At 44.6% G+C, this 22,022-nt stretch overlaps 1 protein-coding gene across 7 annotated transcripts in view; it reads left to right on the top strand.

Annotated features, from left to right (window-relative positions):
- GNB1 (G protein subunit beta 1) overlaps positions 1-22,022 on the top strand; it is a 92,297-nt gene that overhangs the window by 55,330 nt on the left and 14,945 nt on the right. For 4 of the 7 annotated variants that reach the window (XM_036832118.1, XM_036832135.1, XM_036832110.1 and 1 more), the window contains 4 exons: positions 10,081-10,183; positions 15,226-15,264; positions 16,892-16,998; positions 21,152-21,215. In XM_036832118.1, the coding sequence (XP_036688013.1) occupies positions 10,127-10,183; positions 15,226-15,264; positions 16,892-16,998; positions 21,152-21,215 (267 nt within the window). In that variant the 5' untranslated portion in view covers positions 10,081-10,126. The remainder of the gene's footprint in view (positions 1-10,080; positions 10,184-15,225; positions 15,265-16,891; positions 16,999-21,151; positions 21,216-22,022) is intronic. The other 3 variants (XR_005017327.1, XM_036832145.1, XM_036832109.1) reach the window with 1 other exon arrangement.

The raw sequence follows: 22,022 nt of genomic DNA, 5'->3' as shown, positions 1-22,022 counted from the left end.
TGTGCTATACAGTAGGTCTTTGTTGTTTACCTGTTTTATATATAGTAGTTTGCATCTGCTAATCCCAAACTCCTGATATATCCCTCCTCATCCCCTTTCCCCTTTGGTAACCGTAAGTTTCTTTTCTATGTCTGTGAGTCTGTTTCTGTTTCATAAATAAACTCATTTGTGTCATATTTTAGATTCCACATATAAGTGATATCATATGATACTTGTCTTTCTCTGTCTGACTTCACTTAGTATGATAATCTCTAGGTCCATCCATGTTGCTGCAAATGGCATTATTTCGTTCCTTTTTATGGCTGAGCAGTATTTCATTGTATATATGTACCACATCTTCTTCATCCATTCCTAAGTGTTCCTAAGCAACACTTAGGTTGCTTTCATGTCTTGGCTATTGTGAATAGTGCTGCTATGAATGTTGAGGTGCACGTATCTTTTTGAATTAAGAGTTTTCTCCGGATACATGCCCAGGAGTGGGATTGCTGGATTGTACGGCAACTCTAGTTTTAGTTTTGTAAGGAACCTCCATACTGTTTTCCATAGTGACTGCACCAATTTACATTAAAGAAATTTTTTTTTTGGTGGGGAGAGCAGTTTTAAGATGCTGCCTCTAGAAGTGGAGAATCTAAGATCTCTTGCCCCTGATGGGATACCTCCATTAGGGAGAAAACAGTGCTCCCCCCAGCTGGGGCAGAAGGCCGTGTCCAGGTGTTAACTTCCATTGCATCGTTGTCGGAGAGCTTGTCCTCCTGGAATGACGTGTGGGAGCAGGTGATTAAGGGAGTGAAATTTCTTCCTGTGGTCCCTTGACGATTTCTAGCCAGTTAGGGATTGCTTAGAGGGCCTGCATGGTTAACTCTGGAGCTGGCCTGAATCAGAACCGTGGCCAATGCCGTTTGTGACTGTGAACCTCGGGTAGGTTGTGACTCCTTTTCCTCCTGTTTACTGTGTGGACAATCGGTTGAACCTCCTCCTAGGGGGTGGTGAGGACACGTGACATTACACGGCAAGGGGTCCTAAGTCAGCTATGACCTCAGAGTAGATTGTGAATCACCTTTTATGTGATTTTGAAGCAGTCAGGAATCCAAGTGGTGAGACCCTATAGACTTTTCTGAGCCGGCTTGTGAGGTTGGCCTCGTCTGTCGTTCGTTTAGACTCTGGTCTCGGAGGATGGAGCCACAGCGTCTTTTGTCCACAGCAGATGCTCGGTAGACAGGGGTGAGGAAGACAAATAAGGGGTTTGTAGAGCGAAACCAAGAGCACTGCTGATAGAGGGAGAATGGCCCCAGTTCCTGGACTTGGCCTGGGTGCCACACCTGGTCGGAACGCAGGCAGGCCGCCCCGTTACCTGCAGCAGAACCGCTCAGCAGAGATGTTGGGTGTCGGAAGAATCACAGAGCTGTTTTGCAAAAGTCAAGACATATTCAGAAGAAATTAATATACTTTGATGAGTATGAGTCATGCTTTTACTTTCTGTAACTTTTGTGGGGAGATGCTAGCTGTAGGCTGTCTGAATTGACGGTTTTGAGAGGAGCAGCTTAAGGCAGCTCTGCTCACCTAGAACAAGACCTCGGCTCCCTGGGCTGTCGCTTAGGACATCTCTCCCACTGTCAGCAAGGGTGTAGTTATGCGTCCTGTCCGTAGGGGTTTCTCTCTCGTGGCCCACTTTTCACATCACGGACAAACCTTGGCTGCTGCCTTCAGGTGGGAAGACAGAATCCCACAGCCTCGAAGGAAGCAGGGGAGCCTGAGCTGCGCCCGGCTCGTGGTGGAGGAGACGCAGAGACGCGGCAGGGGCTGCGTGTTGGGCGGGGCTGGGAGATGCTGGGAATGGGGTGGGGGACGGAAAGCACATTCCTGCCGCTCCTAGGCAGGTGCCAGCTAGCAGAGGTGGGCCCTGGGCAGTACGGAGCTGGGCAGCAGGCGGTCTCTGCCTTCCCTGGGCCCCCGCCCGCCCCCCGCAGCACTGCCCGCTCGGGCTCCCTTGGCTCCCACTGTCCGTGCTGCCAGGGCCCCTGGGTCTTCTAGGCCTGCTCCGGTGCTTTGTTAGCTAGAAATGTGAGGTGGACTGAGATTCACGTTCCCTTCTAGTTCAAGAATTTTTCTTAACAGGCATGAAATAGTATTTGTATGATAGCTTAAATAAAATAAGTCTGGGTTTTAAATTATTCAGCACAGTAACAGTATGTTTGCAGCTTTGCTTTCAGCACCATACTTCTTATCAGATGTTTTAATGTGTTCTGAAATGTAAATTCTTTTTTTATATAAACTTATTTATCTATTTATTTATTATTTATTTTTGGCTGCGTCGGGTCCTCGTTGTTGTGCGCGGGCTTTCTCTAGTTGCGGCGAGCAGGGGCTACTCTTCGTTGCGGTGCACAGGCTTCTCATTGCGGTGGCTTCTCTTGTTGCGGAGCATGGGCTCTAGGTGTGCGGGCCTCAGTAGTTGTGGCACACAGGCTCTAGAGTGCAGGCTCAGTAGTTGTGGCACACGGGCTCAGTTGCTCCGCGGCATGTGGGATCTTCCTGGTCCAGGGCTTGGAACCCATGTCCTCTGCATTGGCAGGTGGATTCTTAACCACTGCACCACCAGGGAAGCCCTGAAATGTAAATTCTTTATAGTAATTTTCAAATGTGACATTGCATAGCAACCATAAATAGTTTGCATATGATGGTAAAACTAAGTAGTGCCTTCTGAATGATGGGTTTAGGTGAACAGACTGCGGAATTTTCTGCTATTGATATTGCTACCTGCTTGATGAGGCACATCTCTGTGGAGGGAGGATGGAGCTGGCTTACAAAAAATGTGTTTTTTACTTTTTGTGCTCTCTGCAATCTGTCCATGGGGCTGGAGTACTTTCCTGTTGTTCTCAGGTACATGGTTAATTTTTAAAATTTTATTTTTTATTTTTTGGGCTGCGCCTCGCATCTTGGAGGATTTTAGTTCCCCGACCAGGGATCAAACCCGAGCCCAGCAGTGAAAGTGCCAAGTCCTAACCACTAGACCACTGGGGAAGTCCCGGTACATATTTGATTTTTTGTTAGGCAGTAAATCCCTTTGGATGCATTTAACCCTATTATGACCCCACTCACTCAAGGACTGGCTTTGGGTCTTGGGAAATCAGGGAAGCACGTGCTGGAGTGGTGTTGGAACCATTCACAGGGCATCAGACAAGACACCAGCATGGTACCATCTTGGGGGTTTTTCCACTGCCGTGATGTCTGGGTTTAGTGTGGATTTCCTAGAATGACACATGGGTTCCCAGAAATTCAGTTTGAGTGTATGTGGCGTTTGGCTATCAGTGACTTTATGAAGTTATGTGTAGGTTCTGTTGTGATTTGAAAAGTATAAGAACCTTTATTTTCAAAAGGTAGTAAACGGAAGTGAGACTCTTCTTCCCTCTTATAGAACATCAGCTGGGGGCCTCGTAGTGATCAGACCTTTGTAAGGCTAATAAGTAAATTCACTTTATGTATAGATTATATCTTGTATCTTTTTTTTTTTCTATTTACGGAACTAATGTACTATCGTTGTATAAATTTAGTTCTGGTAAGAATGATTACATTTTTTACATTGTCCTAGTGCTTTAGGGGATATGCTTAAATTGGAGTTAAACAGTAATTTAGAAGACGATTATACTACATTGTCCATAAATGTAAAATGTGAAAAGTAAAAGTGTCTTATGTGTGCATTATCAGTAAACACTTAACTAAGTGAGGGGCTGTGAGTTTTCTTTTAAAATTTGCATCAGAAAATTGAGAAACAGGAAAATCTCGTGAGGTATCTTAGATGTTGGGGACAGACTATTTAAATCATTGCATTCTAGTAAAATGTAACACACACATGTCAGTTTTAAAATAACGTGTAAAAATTTGCTGGATACTTTAATCCAGAGCCAGACGGGAATTTTGTGTGTAACTAGGCCTCCTCTCTTAGACTCCATTACCAGCTGGTCACCCATATTAAAAACTAGTTACGGTTTACTTTGTATTGAATATTCTGATATCTGCTACTTCTTAGAAGCTGATGTAATGTTTCATCAAAACTTAATTTTTTGTCACTTTTGAAACATACCAGCCTCCATGGTCAACCATTCAGTTGTTTAGACAAATTTGGGAGTTTTGGGGATTGACTCTTTCTCACAGACAACCAGCTAACGTGGCAGCGTGATCCATGTCAAAATACAACACGATCTGCTTGTGAGATCTCTGTGCTCCTGTATTTTTAGAACTAAGAGATATAGAACAGATTTCATACATACTTGTAATGTAGTCAAACAATACCAAGAAGTAATGACTTTTAAAAAAATTTATAAAGAGAATGTTCAAACGTAGATTACAGGCAGAATATTATGAAATCATCCAGCTCTAACAGAATTCTGCTAGTTTTGTTTAATCTCCTTTCTTCCTATCAGAGTGTTTTAAAGGAAGTCCCCAGATCATATCATTTCACTCATAAGTAAGAAGCATTTCTCACGGTTAAGGACTTCAGTTTCATTATGACACCGAATGAAAGAGCAGCAGCCCCTTGTCATCAGATACCCAGATGATATTCAGATTTTCCTGGTTTTCTCTGTACATTTGGATTTTAAATCAAGATTCAAGGTCTCTAACATTTAAACAGAAACTATTCTAATGGAAAATTGAAATACATAATAAGTTAAAAAATAGTATAAGGAACTCCATCACCAAACTAAAGCAATTACCAACTCACGACCAAACTTGTTCTTCTGTGCTCTCCCCTGTTTCCCTTCTCGGTTGTTTTACAGCGAATTTCAGACACGTCATTTTATTCTTAAGTCTGTCAGGGTATACCTTCCCACGCCAGGGAAGCCTGCGGGTGTCGTGTGGTGGGGTTGTCCCGCGCCCTGGGGATCTGCCCTCACTGCTCGGGTTTTGTTAAAGCAGCTGTGACCCAGGAAGGACTTGACTGCTGTCCATCGCCCTTTGGACTTGTGCTGTCTCGATTTCGGAGATTAACTTGGATTTGGGAATGGAAGAAAAACCAGAAAAGCTGGTGAAATTGATTCAGATCCCTCATGCAAACTCCCCTCGCTCAGAATGCTCTTTTGTCTGGAGGTGAGGTGCGGTACTGGTGCTCATGTGGCCGAGCAGGTTGGCAGACTCCTGCCCCCGTGGCGCGGGGTGCTCGGCGGGGCTGCTCTTGCCCCAGGACGTTGAGCGCAGCACGGGCACCGGTAGCTGGCGTCCCGGGCCGCCCTCCTGTGGGTCGTGAACCCGCATGTGCGTGGCGACTGCTCTGTGGGGGGTGCACTTCGTAGTCTGATCCCTGATGACACAGAAAGGCTTACAGAGCCCTTTACAGTTGTCTTGTTAGTTTTCTTCTCGGCCCTGCGGTGTTGGTGCTGTCATTCCTGTGGTGCAGTCAGCAGACCAGAGTGGAAGGTGAGCGGGTGAAAGTCACATTCCTTGTGTGTGGCGAAACCAGAACCTGAAATTATATTTTGATGCCGTCACTCCATTTTGTCCTTAATATTAGCCCGTGTCATTGTTAGTGACTGGGTAATAACTGGGGCGCTGGGAGCCCTTGAAGTGTCCTTCCTAGACTTTACAGGGGTCTTGATTAGAGGGGCGTGGTGCTGCATTAGTCGTGAAGTACATTATATCACAAATGTGAAATATTTAAATAAAAAATTATGTTAACTCTAACTTACAGAGATACTGGGTATAACCTTAAAGTAGGGGCAGATCACTTCACATACTTGCTTTTAAGATACTTAAATTTCTGTGGAAAGTATTTCCAAAACAAGCTGTAAATAAAAGCTGGTGGCAGATGTGGGTCATAAAGAACAGAAGTGAGACTCTCAGCAGGTCCTGTCTTAGTGGATTAGACTGGTCAGTGCGCTGAGTCAGCATGGCCAGTGCTTAGCTGTGACTTTGGCCCTAGAGGAGAGAAGGAGCCCAGGCCACGTAAACCTGATGGTGGGCTTCTCAGAGGCTCTGGGGGACTAAGGATAGTGAAGAGAACAGCAAAAGCAGTTACATGTAAGTAAGACCTTTAAAATGTACATTCATTTTTTGTGATCAAAGGAATATAAACTGCATGTCCAGTATTTGGAAAATGAAGAGAAAAATATGACCAATAATTCTAACAAAAATGCTGTCTTATTACATGTGTTTTTAAATTAGGTATGTTTTTGGCCTTCTTAAATAGCTAAAATTATTACACACAAATTTGTTTTTCATTTAGCATATAATGAGCATTTTTGTAGGTTTTTATACTATCTCCATTATTGTTCCTAGTGATATGTAATAGTTCACCCAGTAAACGGTTAACATTTACTAGTTTTTTTTTTTAACTGGAAAGTATGGAGGAAGAACTGTGAATGCTTCTTGGTTCAACGGCCCAGATAACCAGTTAACTTTTTTGGAAAAAAAAAAAAATATATATATATATATATATGTATATACACATGTAATTTTACATATATAATTTGTATTTTTTCCTTATATATATATGATAATGTGAAAAATCAAAGCTGCCCCATTCCTGTGTATTTCCCCCCCAAAATAGCCATTAACATTTTCTTGTGTATATAGAAAAAAAGATTGCTTACATTAGCATAGATGTTTATTCTTTTCATATACACAAAAGGAGAAATATCATTTATATATTTTTCTGTACCTTGTCTGTTTCATTTGCTGTTATCTTCACGGAAGAGCATTTGGGACGAACTTGTAGCGTGTGGGAATTAGGAACTTCTTGCTTCCCGTCAGTCCCGCTCTGTATCTGAGTGTGCAGGCTCCTTGCTGTCCGTGGGTTGTCGACTTCTCTTTGGGGGAGTGTTGACTGCTTGGTCTTGAGTGATGGTGGTGTTGCCTGGTCCCTTCACACTCATCCTGTGAGGCCAGTTCAGCTCAGGGCACGGGAGGCTGTCCGTCGTGGATGTGTGTGTGCCCCACAGAGGAGGTCCCGGACGGTGCCACGTCAGAGCAAACCCCAGTGCCCAGAGGGCGACGGAGAGGTGAGCGTGCTGGAGTGTCCCTCCATCGGTGAGAGGCCAGCTGCAGACAACTTCTTTTCCAGATTGGATTTTAAAAAATACACCTTCAACATGTGGAATAAAGAATGTAGTTGAAAAAAATTTTTAAATGTCTACCAGTAGGTTTCTCTTTCTGACCAGACTGTAGAGATCAAAAAGGGCCTTTCAGGACACTTATTTTTATTGGTAGTAGAGATATGACTACCCTTTTCTTTAAAAATCAACGGATACGAATTTTGAGTCTCCTGATTGAGACTTGAATGTGGACACTGATCGTAGAGAGAGCCGTAATCAAAAGGCAATATTAATAATTTATGTTACTTAATGATGAAAGAAAAATAGATCTGGTTTTGTTCTCTTTGCTTGTGACTAAAGATTAAAGTCAGCAAGTATTGGTATTATTGCTTCTGAAATTTTGAGAGGTAACTGAATTGGAGCTTCTCATTTTAAAGATAGTTAAGTTTTCAATAAATTAATTTCTCTAGTTTAAAGCAATACAGCTGGGTGATTATGTATTAATATATATTCTTTTATAATATGTAAAAAAAGAGCATCTAATTGAAAGAAATATTTAATTTTAATATCTCAGGAGCTATTCCATCTAATACTAGGATTTGGATCTTTACCTAAAGACCACCTAGCATCTCTGAAAGTTCTTTCTGTTTATCTCGATCCTAGGAGTTTGTTGGTTTTGTCCTTACTTTAAAAACTAGCTTAGCTTTTCAGTGTTTAAATTAGGATCAGAATACATGGTTTGTTGCCTAAAACTAACCGTTTAATTCAGTGTACCTGATGACAACATTAGCTGTTAGTTTTCTTCATGTTGATTTTGGAAGGATTGAATGAAGTAGCTTCTCCACAGACTAAGAACAATTCTTTAACGTGGGGGTGGGGAGTGTTACTGGGATAAAACTGCCGCCAACTCTGCCAGATTGTCCTTATAGTATAATTTGATCACGTGTGAAATGCACGTGCGCTGCAGCAGGCCGCTGGGGTTGGCGGGGAGGACGCAGGGCCGTCCATAAGCTCAGGAAACGCATCGGCACAGCTTTCTGTTTTAAAATGATTTCGTGTTCTCTTGGCACTGTTATTGTTTCATACATTAACATTCATCAGCTGCAGTCCTCAGAGTTTGATACATGAAAATGAGAGAGAGAATTAGCCCGGTTATCACATAGGGTAACTCCAGCCTTTGCTCCCTTTGTCCAGGGAGGCGCCAGGGAGTCTGCGTGGGCGAAGGTTGCCCGGGCTTACAACACCCACTTGAAGTAATGCCTCTAGGAACAGTGGTGTCACTGTGCTTGCCTTCCCGGACAGCTGGAGTGGCAGACCCTGCCTTTGTCCTCCGAGATGTCTCAGCTCCGCGTCAGGGCCCCACCCCGTTAGGCCTTTCCTGGTAGTTCTGCAGACTTTCATTTAGGGTCAGCCCGAGGGACTTGATGCCTCTAGAAGCCCAGCACTTCCCCTTCTGCTTCCTGCCCGGCCCACCCCGGCAGCTAATGGCATTTTGTGGCTGTGAATAGACGTGGGCTGGTGGGTGCAGGTGAGGGCAGGAACCAGGAACTTATTAACACATACTTTTTGAAGATGCTTTTTATTGGGAAAGGTATTTTTGTTTTCTCAATAAGTATTCTGTAATATAGACCATGTAACAATTATTTTGAATGCTTTTGTACAGAAAAGGAAAGTTTATCTAGACTGGGAACTAACAACTATGTTTCTTGGGTCATCCAGATAATTTCCCCCAGATGTGTTTCCATTTTAAGAAAATAAATAATTACTGTTAATTAAATATCTGGTATATATTATAATAACCCTGTGACTTTCACACAAAATCTGTGATGGAAGAATTCTCCCCTCTGTGTTTGCATAGGAAATTGAGGCCCTTGCATAAGCTGTGTTTGCATGTGGGGGCTAATTGTATTCTTAAGTGATTAAAAGATGTTGGTAATTGTATCTTCAGCTTTGTGATAGGTTGGTCATAGTTAGGATTGACTTAACAGCTATGTTCTTGGTCAGAAATGCAACCCCGAATTACGACATTCCCTTGGGAAAATAAGTCTCTTGTTTAGTAGGATAATTGTGTTTTGACCCTGATTTCAGGAATACTGTCTAATGAGCCTGGGGGTGGGGCAGGGTCAAGAGTGGGCAGCAGGGCTGCTTGTACTGAGCCTACTTTGGCCTGTACCTGTAAGGACTGCAGTGTTGCTTCTGAGTCTCCTGGGATCCCAGAGCCCATTTTGGTGGGAGAGTAAGTTGTCCTGAATCAGAGGCCTGTTGGACACCAAACTGAGTCTTTTTATAATCGCTGTGTGGGACTTCCCTGGTGGCGCAGTGGTTAAGAATCCACCTGCCAATGCAGGGGACACGGGTTCGAGCCCTGGTCTGGGAAGATCCCACATGCTGCGGAGCACCTAAGCCCGTGCGCCACAACTACTGAGCCTGCGCTCTAGAGCCCGTGTGCCGCAACTACTGAAGCCCACGTGCCTAGAGCCTGTGCTCCGTAACAAGACAAGCCCGCGCTCGCCGCAACTAGAGAAAGCCCGCATGTAGCAACGAAAAGACCCAACGCAGCCAAAAAAAAGAAAAAGAAAAATTAGAATCACTGTGTGAACATTCTGATGTCTTCTGGGCAGTCATGGGTTCAAGATCATTGACATGGCTTTGAGGTGCTGGGTTGCCAGGTTGCCGCTGTACTCTATTTCCTGAACTAACTACCCCAGGGTTTTCATGTGAGAGCTATTCTGAACGTCAGTCTTAGGTTCTTAAGTTTATAGTGAAACCCAAATCCTTCATGAAACCTGCTTCTAAACAGATTTTTCCTTCTTCAGCCCACCACCACCTTTTGAATAGTCTATTAGATGTTGTCGTTGAACAAAGCTTGTGTATAATAGTAATTATACTTTGTTAACCCAGCCCTTGTAGGCATTTTATACCTTCTTATGAATGCTAAAGAAAGGTACTCTGATTTATAATGAAACCATAGCTCTCAGAATTTCAATTTCCTTTTCTCGCCTGCTTCATTAAATTACTCAGTCATTGTTTATTAATTTTTTGTGCTTTTCTCTTTCAGATCTAAGATTCTTTGAGGTGGCTTTGAAGAGCACTAAGATTAGAAGATGAGTGAACTTGACCAGTTACGGCAGGAGGCCGAACAGCTTAAAAACCAGATTAGAGTACGTAGCTATGTGTGCTCAGTTTTGTTAATCATTTGGATTTCAGATGCGATGTTACCATTTTAAGGAAAGATGGGTTGCAGAATACAGACTATTCATTGTTTTGGATTGAAATTGAATCTTAATTGGCCCAGGATGTAGAAATTACAGATCCAGGTATTTGGCCTAGTACATTATTTTCAGGATTTCGTTTTCTTTCTTTCTTTTTTTTTTTTAAACATCATTATTGGAGTATAATTGCCTTACAGTGTTTTGTTAGTTTCTGCTAGTATTTTGTTTTCTAGCATATTTTCACTTCACTATACAGCAAATGTTTCCATAGAATTTATAGACATCTTTCTGTACCTTTTTTCTTGACTTTGGGAATTAGCTTTGTGACATTCTTTTGGTCACTGTATAGAGTGTGGTATTCACTTCCCCCACTGTGACTGCTAAGTTGAGGGCCGGAAACTTGTTTAAAAATAAGAGTATTAACAACAATAATAAAAAGTATTTTAAGTGCACGTGATGTGTTCTTAATTTTGAAAAAAGGTGTTTCCTAGGGATGGTTATGGCTGTTAGAGCACTAACATCTATCTTCAAATAGATGCTCTATTCAAATAGAGCATCTATTTGAAGATAAAAACAGCCAGGTATCATTCAGCTGTCCTGTAGAAAGTAGGATAGTTGCAGAGTTCTCAAGCGTTACCTCCCAATCTGTCACTGATGTTTATAATGGTGCACTGCAGAACCCATGAACTTTTAAAAGGGGATGCATACTAGGTCCAACTTTAAGTATGGAGCCTAATTATTTCCTTTTAAAAGACCAATTATATGTTCAGAAAGCCTAGTAGTAATTGGAAAGAAAGATCAGCATCATTTTAGCTGACTTTTTCTTGAAGTTGAGAAAAGATAATGGAATTATCTGAGATCTACCGCCAAAGAAGAAACAGAAAATATCCTTTTACTGTAAGAATTTCAAATCTTAACATTTAAAAGATACAATATAGCTCAATAAAAATAAGGAAGAGTTAGTATTTTTAATGGTTTGCTCTGATCAGATTTGTTTAATACATCCAGCCACACTCCAGAATATAGAAATCAGAATTTTGTTTTTCTAGCAACAATAAGTTGTTGTTTATAAGTTGTTCATAAATAGTGGGTTCAGATCTATTCGTAGCAAATAAGAGAGTTCATATGGCATAGGTAAAAAAAAAAAAAAAAATCCAAATTTGGTGGAAAAAAAATAAAGGCTGAAAGTCAGTGTTGCATCTTTTCTTCCCATTTTTTTTTTTAAAATTTTATTTATTTATTTATTTATGGCTGTGTTGGGTCTTCATTTCTGTGCGAGGGCTTTCTCTAATTGCGGCAAGTGGGGGCCACTCTTCATCACGGTGCGCGGGCCTCTCACTGTTGCGGCCTCTCTTGTTGCGGAGCACAGGCTCCAGACGCGCAGGCTCAGTAATTGTGGCTCACGGGCCTATTTGCTCCGCGGCATGTGGGATCTTCCCAGACCAGGGCTCGAACCCGTGTCCCCTGCATTGGCAGGCAGATTCTCAACCACTGCGCCACCAGGGAAGCCCTTTTCTTCCCATTTTTTAGACCTGTTCTGTAAAGCACACACAGCCCTCCTCTTAGGGGACAGAGCTGTCGTGTGAGCCACATGTGGAATTTAAAACTGTAAAAAGAAACTGGTAGAATTAATTTTTAACAACTGTATCTAAACCAATATATCTAAAAGATCACCATTTTGATATATAATTAATAAATACATTTACTTTTTACACTCTTTTTTGGTACCGAGTCTTGCCAATTCAGGGTCTCTTACATGAAATGGCCTCAGCGTGCACCCGTGGCGCCTGCTCCACGTGGGCCATCCCCAGGAGAGTGGACGAGCTGCACAGCCATCTCCACACCCATCTGCACACCCAACTGTTTGAGTCCATTACATCAAATGGGAACGGAAGACTTTCTTTAACAAAGGAAAAAAACACCCTTTCCCCCCGATTACCCAAGGAACACATGCTTGTTAAAGATCGTAGGGCGCAGCAAATCAAACAAGAGATGGTAGATGATTCTAAGAAGGGTCGCTTGCTTTATTAGGTTGATCTTTAAGCTGAAAGACCCCAGAGGGGACCGTGTCATCCTACTTTTGATCATGTTTGTGAGGAAACACGGGCTCTCAATGGGATGCCGATTGAAATATGGCATGTCTTAAACACATGGGCTACCAATGGATGAAGGGGAACTCCACGAAATGTACAGGCGCAAATTTTTTTCAAAGTGACTGTGCCGACCTTGCAAGTGAACAAGACGGGCCAAGTGACGCGTGCGGGCGCTTGTCTCCAGCGACAGCAGAGCCGGGGTGGTCAGTGCAGCCCTAGTGGGATGGGCCTGGCCGCGTGCTGCCCTGTGCTGGACCGACATCCAGCCGGGATAAGGCCTGACTGACTGTGGGTCTGTATGTGCTCCTCTGGGTGAGGGGCAGGAAGGCGACCTGCTGTCTTCAGTGACTTTTCTCAGCACAGACAGTACAGGAGCCTTGGCTAAATAATAAGCCATTGTGAACATATCACCAGGCCGTTAAATTGGAATTTAATCTAAAAAATGATGAAGATTTCTGTCTTTATTAAGCAGTTACAGGGGTGGTTTCCATTAGAAGACTTCTTCCTACAGGGCTGGAAGTTGAATTGCTCTGAGGATGCTGTACTCATTTACAGTGAGCACTTGTTGGCTAAACTGAAGGCTGAATTAGCGTTCCTTGTGTTCAGTGTTTCAAATGGCTTTTCTCTCTGTCCTCTGTGGTGTCGCTGCAGTCTGCTCCGGACATTACGAAATCCACTTTAATCTCTGGACACTAACCAGAGTGCAGCCACTGAAGTCCCATGGTTTACTTTCTCCATTTAAAACACTCTTGTTAGGGACTTGCCTGGCGGTCCAGTGGTTAGAGCTCGGCGCTTTCACTGCAGTGGCCCAGGTTCAATCCCTGGTCGGGGAACTAAGATCCTGCAAGCCACGTGGCACAGCCAAAACACAAATTAAAAATTCTTCTTATTCTTTTTTAAAATTGAAAGCTGTGTATCATATCAGTAAGAATGGTACTCAGGGCTTCCCTGGTGGTGCAGTGGTTAAGAATCCACCTGCCAATGCAGGGGACACAGGTTCAACCCCTGGTCTGGGAAGATGCCACATGCCGCAGAGCAACTAAGCCCATGTGCTACAACTACTGAGCCCACGTGCCACAACTACTGCGCCCTGTGCCGCAACTACTGAGCCCGTGTGCTGCAACTACTGAGCCCGTGTGCCACAACTACTGAAGCCCATGCGCCTAGAGCCTGTGCTCCGCAACAAGAGAAGTCACCGCAATGAGAAGCCTGCGCACTGCAACAGAGTAGCCCCTGCTTGCCGCAACTAGAGAAAGGCTGCGCACAGCAGCGAAGACCCAACACAGCCAAAAGCAAACAAATAAATAAATAACAAATTTTAAAAATGGTACTCAGAAATAAATATTGAACTCTGTAAGTAACTGATAGAGTCCCTGATGGGAAACCTGCTGCTCTGGGTCTCCCCTCCTCTTTGTCTTGACCCCAAATTTAGGTGCTGGCACAGAAATAGCTGATTATATAATTTTTGTGTTTTAATTAAATAAGCAGATTTAACTAAGCAGAATGGCTTCTAATAGGATAGTTTGAGTTGAATTTGGAATCTAGCTATTTGGTCCCTCTATAATCACCATCTCGTTGAATATACTTCCTGTGCTGGGCTGGTGAGTATTAGCACCAGCTTCGTGAAGCAGAAGTAATTAGCAGTGAGGCCGTTTGCCCTGGAGGGGTCCCCAGGCCTTCCCACACGAGTGCTCACACGCGTGTCAGTGAGAGCAGGTGGTCAGATGACGACACAGTGGCAACGTTTCTATTAGAAATTGTCATAATTTCCTTTGAAATTATTCCTACACAAAAAAACGTTTTAGGCCCCATCCCTACATTCAAATTTTGACCCTCTTAAAGCTATTGTCTCATTTTCCCTCAGAATGTATGGCTTTCTATTTGTAAAAATATATACGCTGGGGCTTCTCTGGTGGCGCAGTGGATAAGAATCCGCCTGCCAATGCAGGGAACACAGGTTTGATCCCTGGTTCCGGAAGATCCCACATGTCGCGGAGCAACTAAGCCCGTGTGCCACAACTACTGAAGCCCATGCACCACAACTACTGAAGCCCGTGTGCCACAACTACTGAAGCCCACGCGCCTAGAGCCCATGCTCTGCGACAAGAGAAGCCGCCACAGTGAGAAGAAGCCCGCGCACTGCAACGAAGAGTAGCCCGCTTGCAGCCACGAAGACCCAACACAGCCAGAAAATATATATCTATATATATATGTATATATATACACACACACACACACTAATTTGAGATTTCAAGATTTTTTTTCTAGTAACTTGGATCACTTAGGAACAATGAAAACATTTTAATTAGCTTGAGTAACATCCCTTTGTAGTTCTCACCTGCTTCACAAGGTCATTTTATAGATAAGAAAACAGGTAACAGGCTGCCAACAGCCAGAGTGTCTTACCTGAATTTGGTTGTGTTGACCCCAGATCCTTTGCTCTTTTGTGTAGAGGTTAGCTTCAGGGATTGTGTAGCTTGGAAACAAGAGTCTTAGTTAACACACTCTAGAAGAAAAGTTCTCTGGGCCGGCCAGTCAGTGCTTTTTAGACGTTCTTTCTACGGGCCCCACGGCTCCTGGGATGGTAGAAGGAGCGAGACGCACGTGCAGGTCTGTGGGAAGGTGCCGGAGCCTCACAGGCAGGAGAGGAGGCTCTGGGGGCGCGGGGGTGCTGCGCGTTAGACGGGGTAGTCTGCAGGCCAGGCATGTACTTGTGTGTCGCTGGTTCTCTGTTGAGTGTGCTTGGGACTGTGGGTGCGCGGCTGGGGGCGGGGGGCGAAGGAAAGGGTCTGAGCTCTCCCACGCTGGTGGAGGCTCTCCGGGACTGCAGTGCCAGCACCTCGGAGTGACTGTATCTGAAACAGCACTAATTCCCTCTTTATCATTGTCTTTCCCTAGGATGCTAGAAAAGCGTGTGCAGATGCAACTCTCTCCCAGGTAAGAGCAGTTTGTGCAGAGTCGCTGGCCTGGCCTGGAGGTTGGTGCTTGTGGCGCCTCCACTTGGGACCTCTAGAGGGAGCGCTCTGATTCTCTCCTGTGCACAGTGAGGGTGTGGGGCACTGCTCGAAGGGTTCTCCTGCGCAGGCCCTTACCACGCTAGGCGAGGCCGTGGTGCGTCGTGGATGACAAATAATGTCTCTCGAGCCTTCTTGCGGAGGCCGGAGTTGTAAATGTTACTGCAGTCTCGATACAGCTATTTCAGAGTTCCTCTCCCTAGCAAAATCTGCCTCAGAACTTCGATTTCTAAAGTCCGGTTTGGCAGATTCTCAAAAAGTTAAACATTAGTCATGACCCAGCAGTTCCACTCCTAGATGCACGCCCAGAGGAGCTGAGAGCTGACGCTCAAACAAACCCATGTACGCGCGTGCTCACGTCGTCTCGGTTCCCAGCAGCCAGAGCAGGAAGCAGTCAGATATCCGCAGGTGGAGGAGCGCGGGGACAAAGTGTGGCCTGTCCACATGGTGGGACGTTACTCAGCCATAGAAGGGATGAATCTTGTGACATGGCGCTCAGTGAAAGAAGGTCACATGTTGTGTGATTCCATGCATATGAAATGTCCAGACAGGTCACCCTGTAGAGACAGAAAACAGGTTCATTGTTGCCCGGGGTTGGGAGGAGGCTGTAGGGAGCAACCACTTAGTGAATATGGGGTTTCCTGTGGGGGTGATGAGAACGTTCTAGAAGGCAGGTGCGTGGCTGTGCTAATAGTACACACTCAGAGTTACATACGTTCAAATGGTGCGTTTCACCTCACTGAAAAACAATATTTTTGTCCAAAGAATTGAGCAGAAATGTGAAAGAAAAATTATATTCCTACTTCTGTTGAGTATGATTTTTTTACATTGTCTTAGCGCTTTAGATGTTATTTAATTGGGGTTAAACAATAAGTTAAAGAAAAATTAGACTGCATAGAATAACCTGCATTTGAATCTCAAATGCACTTTGGACTGTACGTGTTTTTAAAACCCATTATTGTGATACGCTTATTCCATTTGTCAACCCAGAATCATTAACGTCAGGTTTTTGTATGTTGGAGTGAACAGCAGGTTTGTATGTATAGTTTTGTGCCCTAAGCTACAGAGTACAGAGGAGATTCCATCGTTGTCCAGCTCAGCGCACAGCCTGGTCGCTGGACAGTCTGTAAGGCTGGGGCCCTGTGTTAGATTGTGATGTAGGCTGACGAGGCTGTAATTCGGAGGAAACCCGTGAGGGACTGACACAGGCCAGGAGGAGCTGGGCCGGGTGGCCAGCTAGGGAGACAGCAGAGACGGGAGGGGAGGAGGCTCTGGGCCAGCCCCATGCCTGCTACGCATGGTGGGAGGGGACGGGGGTCCTGGAGAACAGGTAGAGTAGCAGACTTCCGAGAACCGGGAGAAGGAAGGTAGGCGCCCTGGGAGACAGGAGAAATCGCAGAGCGAGGCCTGGCGGCCTGGAAGGAGCAGGGCAGGCACAGCCAAGGCCAGGGCGTCGGGGCCAGTGAGTGGGGTGGGCTTGAAGGGGAGGGGACCTCGCGGGGAGAGCACGCATCACACGATGTTAATTTGCAGTCACTTTTATTTTTAAGATCACAAACAACGTCGACCCAGTGGGAAGAATCCAGATGCGTACCAGGAGGACGCTGAGGGGGCACTTGGCCAAAATCTACGCCATGCACTGGGGCACGGATTCCAGGTGTGTGGGGCATGGGCACACGTAGCGCTTGACACGTGCACGGAGGAGAAAATAACCTGAACTCATTGGCTGTGACTTGTAAAGAAAATATTTGGCATTTGCATCAGATGTGCGAGCAGGCCAAGACAGCAGCCCAGGTGCCCGAGCTCCATCTGTGTTCCCGCCTGCCTCGGCCGACCGCACACCGTCACCTCCTCACAGCCCTCCCTTCGCCTTTGTCCTCCCAGCTCTGCGGCTCGGCACCCATGCCACCCTGGGGAGGTGACCTGTCCTCTGTGCCGTGGCTCCTCCTCTTTCCAGCCTGTTCCTCGTGGCCTCTTGGCCACACCCTCTCCTGGTTTCGGTGCCCCGGCTCAGGGATCAGAAGCCACTTCCTGCGGTGTCCGTGTCCGGAGGGTTAGAACAGCGACTCGTGTCCCAAGGTTCCTGCATGAGTCTGAGCTGGTCGTTGCTGCTGTCACCGCCTCTCCCCGGCCTGTCTGCCCCACCTCCCTTTTCTCTAGCCTCTCACTCTTTCTACCTTGAATCCTGCCCCGTGTTCAGACCTCTTTCTAGGCTCCTCATCTCCATCGCCCTTCCAGTCCCTCCTCCTCTTGCCCTTAACCTGCAGAAGCATTGAAATGAAATCCATTCAGCTCTTTTCTGTTCCTCTTTTAGAGGCTGCTGGGAAGTCTTTCTCCACTTTTCCACCCAAATAATTACATAAAATGCTGTGTGACTTTGTGACTGTAACATGTTCTTTCAAATAGCTAACGTGATATTTCAGATGCCTTTCTTAGAGTAGCATTTTTTTCATGTTTAATTATCAGAGAAGAATTGTCTGCTTGGTTGGTTTTTTCTTTGTTCCTGAAATTGCCTGCTTTAGAGTGTCAACAGCTACAGAACAAAAGAGTCTATTTTTAGTTTGTTCTGTAGAGTATCCCATATAATTCCAAATGCAAATGAGAGCTAACTTAGATCATTTTAATGATGGCAGTAATCAGAAAGAATAAAAATGGAAAAAGAAAGAAAAATGCCCTTACTAGTCAATCCACCTTAGAATTTATTGTCAAAAGTAGATGGTAACCAAACAGTATCTTACCTTTGGGTCTTTCCTCCATCTGTGGGAACATCAGTGTCCTGATTAGACAGGATGTTGGATGGATAGTGACGTGTCACTTGTGCCCTGAGAGGTGACCAAGAGCTGTGTTCAAGGAACTAAGGCAGGTGTGTGGCCAGAGCTGTGGTGATGTGGAGAGGGGCTCAGGGGAGGCCGGGGGCCGGCAGCACCAGATCTCACAGGCGTCCCGATCACCGCTGCCAGGCTTTGCGTGCCCTCTGGTTCCAACACGAGTTCTGCCTCGAGAGCCCTGTGGTTGAAGGAACGAATGCAAAGGCAGGAATAAGCAGCACCACATTCCGAGTCGTGGTCACCCCTGAGAGAAGGGGTGATGTGGGAGACCCAGGAGACGCTGTTGGGTGTTGCGTGGGTCTCGTTCTCTTTCTTGGACAGCGTCGTGGGTACGTGGGCATTTGTTTTAAAGCTGCTCTTCAAACGACAGTTATTTTTATAATGCCCTTATATGAGAGCTGTATTTTACAATCATAAACAAGGAAAACAAAAAATGATACCAAAGAGGACCCTTGCTATCCAGAGCCCTTCAGAGATTTTTTTTTTTTTTTTGTAGATAGCCGTGTTTTCTGGAGAGGTAAAATAGGTAAAATTTTGCCTATTTAAAGTCGAAAGAAAGTTTATTTTTATTTTGGATGTACATTTTGTTTAAGGTATCTTCATAAACAAAGGTAATTGTACAACCTTTTTTCATGATTCAAGGCTATAATTTGGGAATGCCAGTTATTTGATCATGTTTGTATAATTCATGGATACTCTCAAACTATTGCACTGATTAGCAGTTTTCTTTTAAAACTATAGAAGATGCCCACAGTGAGGTTTGTGTATATGCATGTGTCAGTACATATTATGTATGCATTTATAATATGTTTATCAATACGTTGTAATTTTTTTATACTTAAAGTCTACTTTTTATAACATTTGAGAGTCTCTTTCAGTCACATGAATTAATGCTAAACTTCCCCCCACCTTTTAAAATTTATTTATTTATTTATTTTTGGCTGGGTCTTCGTTGCTACGCGCGGGCTTTCTCTAGTTGCAGCGAGCGGGGGCTACTCTTCGTTGTGGTGTGCAGGCTTCTCATTGCGGTGGCTTCTCTTGTTGCAGAGCACAGGCTCTAGAGCGCAGGCTCAGTAGTTGTGGTGCACGGGCTTAGTTGCTCCATGGCATGTGGGATCTTCCCGGACCAGGGCTTGAACCCAAGTCCCCTGCGTTGGCAGGCGGATTCTTAACCACTGTGCCACCAGGGAAGCCCTGTCTCCCCTTTCTGAAGTCTGCTGAAGTGTTACAATTGAGAGTGAAACGCTGCTAACCCAGCGAGGCTTGAGAGCCCTCCCTCCTCAGAGTAAATGAAGGGCCTGAGGCCTTTGGATCTGGACCTCTATCTGCTTAACCCCTGCTTCCAGTGTCCTGGAGCCCTGGGCATCCTCCTGGCTCTTGACTCTGTGTTCTGGGTGGGTGGCACCTCGGGGGAACTGAGAGCTCTAGGAGGCAGAAGGAACCAGGTCCCAAGCGGTCGTCCTACTGGGGATTAAGAGGTGTGTCTTTTCTCACCTTCGGGAGGATCAGGGGCTGCTTAATGTCTCTCTAACCCTGGGGCGCGTCAGCACATAGTAAGCTTTCCGACCAGGCGGCCTTTCTAGAGGTGACCCTCCCGGAGGACGAGCTTCTTTACGTCAGCTCTGATGTTCATCCAAAGCCTGTGCTTAGAGGAGCCTGGCGGAAATAGAGCCGCAGAGCGACCCTGGTTCCGATTACGTGGGGTCTTTCAAGCGCCTAATATGTTTATAACTGTACCTCGATGCAGGGATTTACTTTAAGAAATTGCATCCAAAGAATAATAGGATGGGAGCCTGCACGTAGTTCAGTTCTGGGATAAGGTTTTCATGCAGTGCTGAGTACGTATTTATTCCCTGCCAGAGTCACTGCTGGCTCCCTGAGAAGCGTGTGCATCAGAGCGTAGAGTTGGATGAAAAGGACCAGTTGTCAGAGGGATTCGAGTGATTTTACCTCCAGGTTTTGACCACTTCAGAAAGCCAAGTATATCGCAGCTGAAAGGGTTGAGACCTGTGTTTTGATATAATCTCTAAAACTGAAAATCCTTCTCCTTATTTACCATGCTGACACGTATCTCTGCATGGGATTATGGGGAGAGCCTTCTTGCCGTTCCTCGAAAACAGCACAGTCTGTAGAACAGAGTTCCTTAGGATATCTTATGAGTAGCGGTGGTTCCCTGAATTTACTCTCACTTGAAATTCCTTTGCCCATTAGTCATGTTTTCCTTTTGCAGTTTCCTGTCTTCTTTCTGCAAATACAGACAGAGCACCTTTTCAAGACACAGATCCCAAACAGCACAGTTGACCAGAGCAAGAAAATTGTTACGAAAAATATTCATGATAGTTAACTAGTCTCTTCTGTGGGACCAGGCACAGCTGTGCTTTAGATTGTCATCTCTTTGCAAAGCAGGTGGAAAGGGAGTGCCTCCTTAATGTTTGTAAGAGCCTTGCAGTCCCATTTTGGCTCAGTCTGGGAAATTTTCACGGGGTATTTTTGGTGAGAAATGTCTCAAATTTTGAATATCTAAAAACTTACTAGTCCTTTATATTTAGGCTTTCTACGTGTCAGAATGGAACAGAAAATTATATACTAAATATTTTCTACCACCTTTGAGTCATGAAAGAAAGATCTGTAGGTCTCAAATCTGACTTATGGTGAACAGAAAACAAACAGAAGCAGTTCTAGGCAACCAGCTTGTCTCATCTGACCAGCCGAGGGACTGTGGCCAGGTCTTCACCTGAAGACAAGCACGATTGAACCTGAGCTGTTATCGCTGGGAATATTTTCTTTTCATGCTTTCGAAGTTGGTCTAACAATTAGAACCTTTTTTTGGGCGGGGGTTGCTTATAAATAAGTGCACTTTGTCAGCAAATACAATGTTGAAGTGCGTTAGTCATCACTAAAGTTTAGTTTTCATTTGTTGTCTTTGGGTGACTTCCCATGTTGGTGTGGTACTGATGGTTTGCTTTTTTCTTTTTCCTCCAGGCTTCTAGTTAGTGCCTCACAGGATGGTAAGCTTATCATCTGGGATAGCTACACCACAAACAAGGTAGGTACTGCAAACCCTTCCCTGAAAAGCGGCCCGGGAAAGGCGGGTGTTTAAACTCTGGGTTCACTTACGTAAAATGTATAACAGGAGAGGGTGGGGGAGCACAGTGTGTTTGTTTTTGTGTAAAGTCATATGGGTCAGGTAGAAGCCCAGTCACATGGCTGGCCTGTGTCACTGGTGCTGCTGGGCCAGCACGGTGTTGCTGTGATGTGTCGTCTCTTTACAGAGCAGGTTGGGGGAGCCTCCTTCAAGTTTCTAGGGAACTGGAGTCCAATTTTAGCTCAGTCTGGGAAATCTCATGCTTTATTTAAAAATACAGAAATACAGCTTTCCGTTTAGTTAACTAGTTTTTACAAGAAATAATTTGAAAGAGTTTATACTTTGAAGTATAAATTAAATTATTTTAAAAATTCAATCCAGGGTTGTATCATATTGAATGAAAAAAGTACTATCGTTGGTCTAAACGTGTGTAACAGACAAAATTCAGTTTTATTTTACTGGAGGATACCACATGTGTATAACAGAATCCAGTACTTATAACAAATCTATCTCAAACACAGGGAGGTGTGTGGTAGGATTAATTACAGTAATTTCTAGTTTGATTACTTCACTAAAAATGCTTTATTTTCTAAGTCAATTTTATAGCCATTTTGACAAGCCAGTGAAATGTTTTCCTTTTAATATGTAATTGTGATTGAGAGGCTATGCTGCTATTACTTAAGTGCCTACCTAACTGTAAGTTATGACTTTATTAAAACTACATTTGGGAATTCCCTGGCAGTCCAGTGGTTAGGACTCCGTGCTTTC

Source organism: Balaenoptera musculus, chromosome 1, assembly GCF_009873245.2.
Source record: "Balaenoptera musculus isolate JJ_BM4_2016_0621 chromosome 1, mBalMus1.pri.v3, whole genome shotgun sequence".
Lineage (NCBI taxonomy): Eukaryota > Metazoa > Chordata > Mammalia > Artiodactyla > Balaenopteridae > Balaenoptera > Balaenoptera musculus.
The sequence above is the reverse complement of the archived record's forward strand: the minus strand, read 5'-3'. Positions and strand labels throughout refer to the sequence as shown.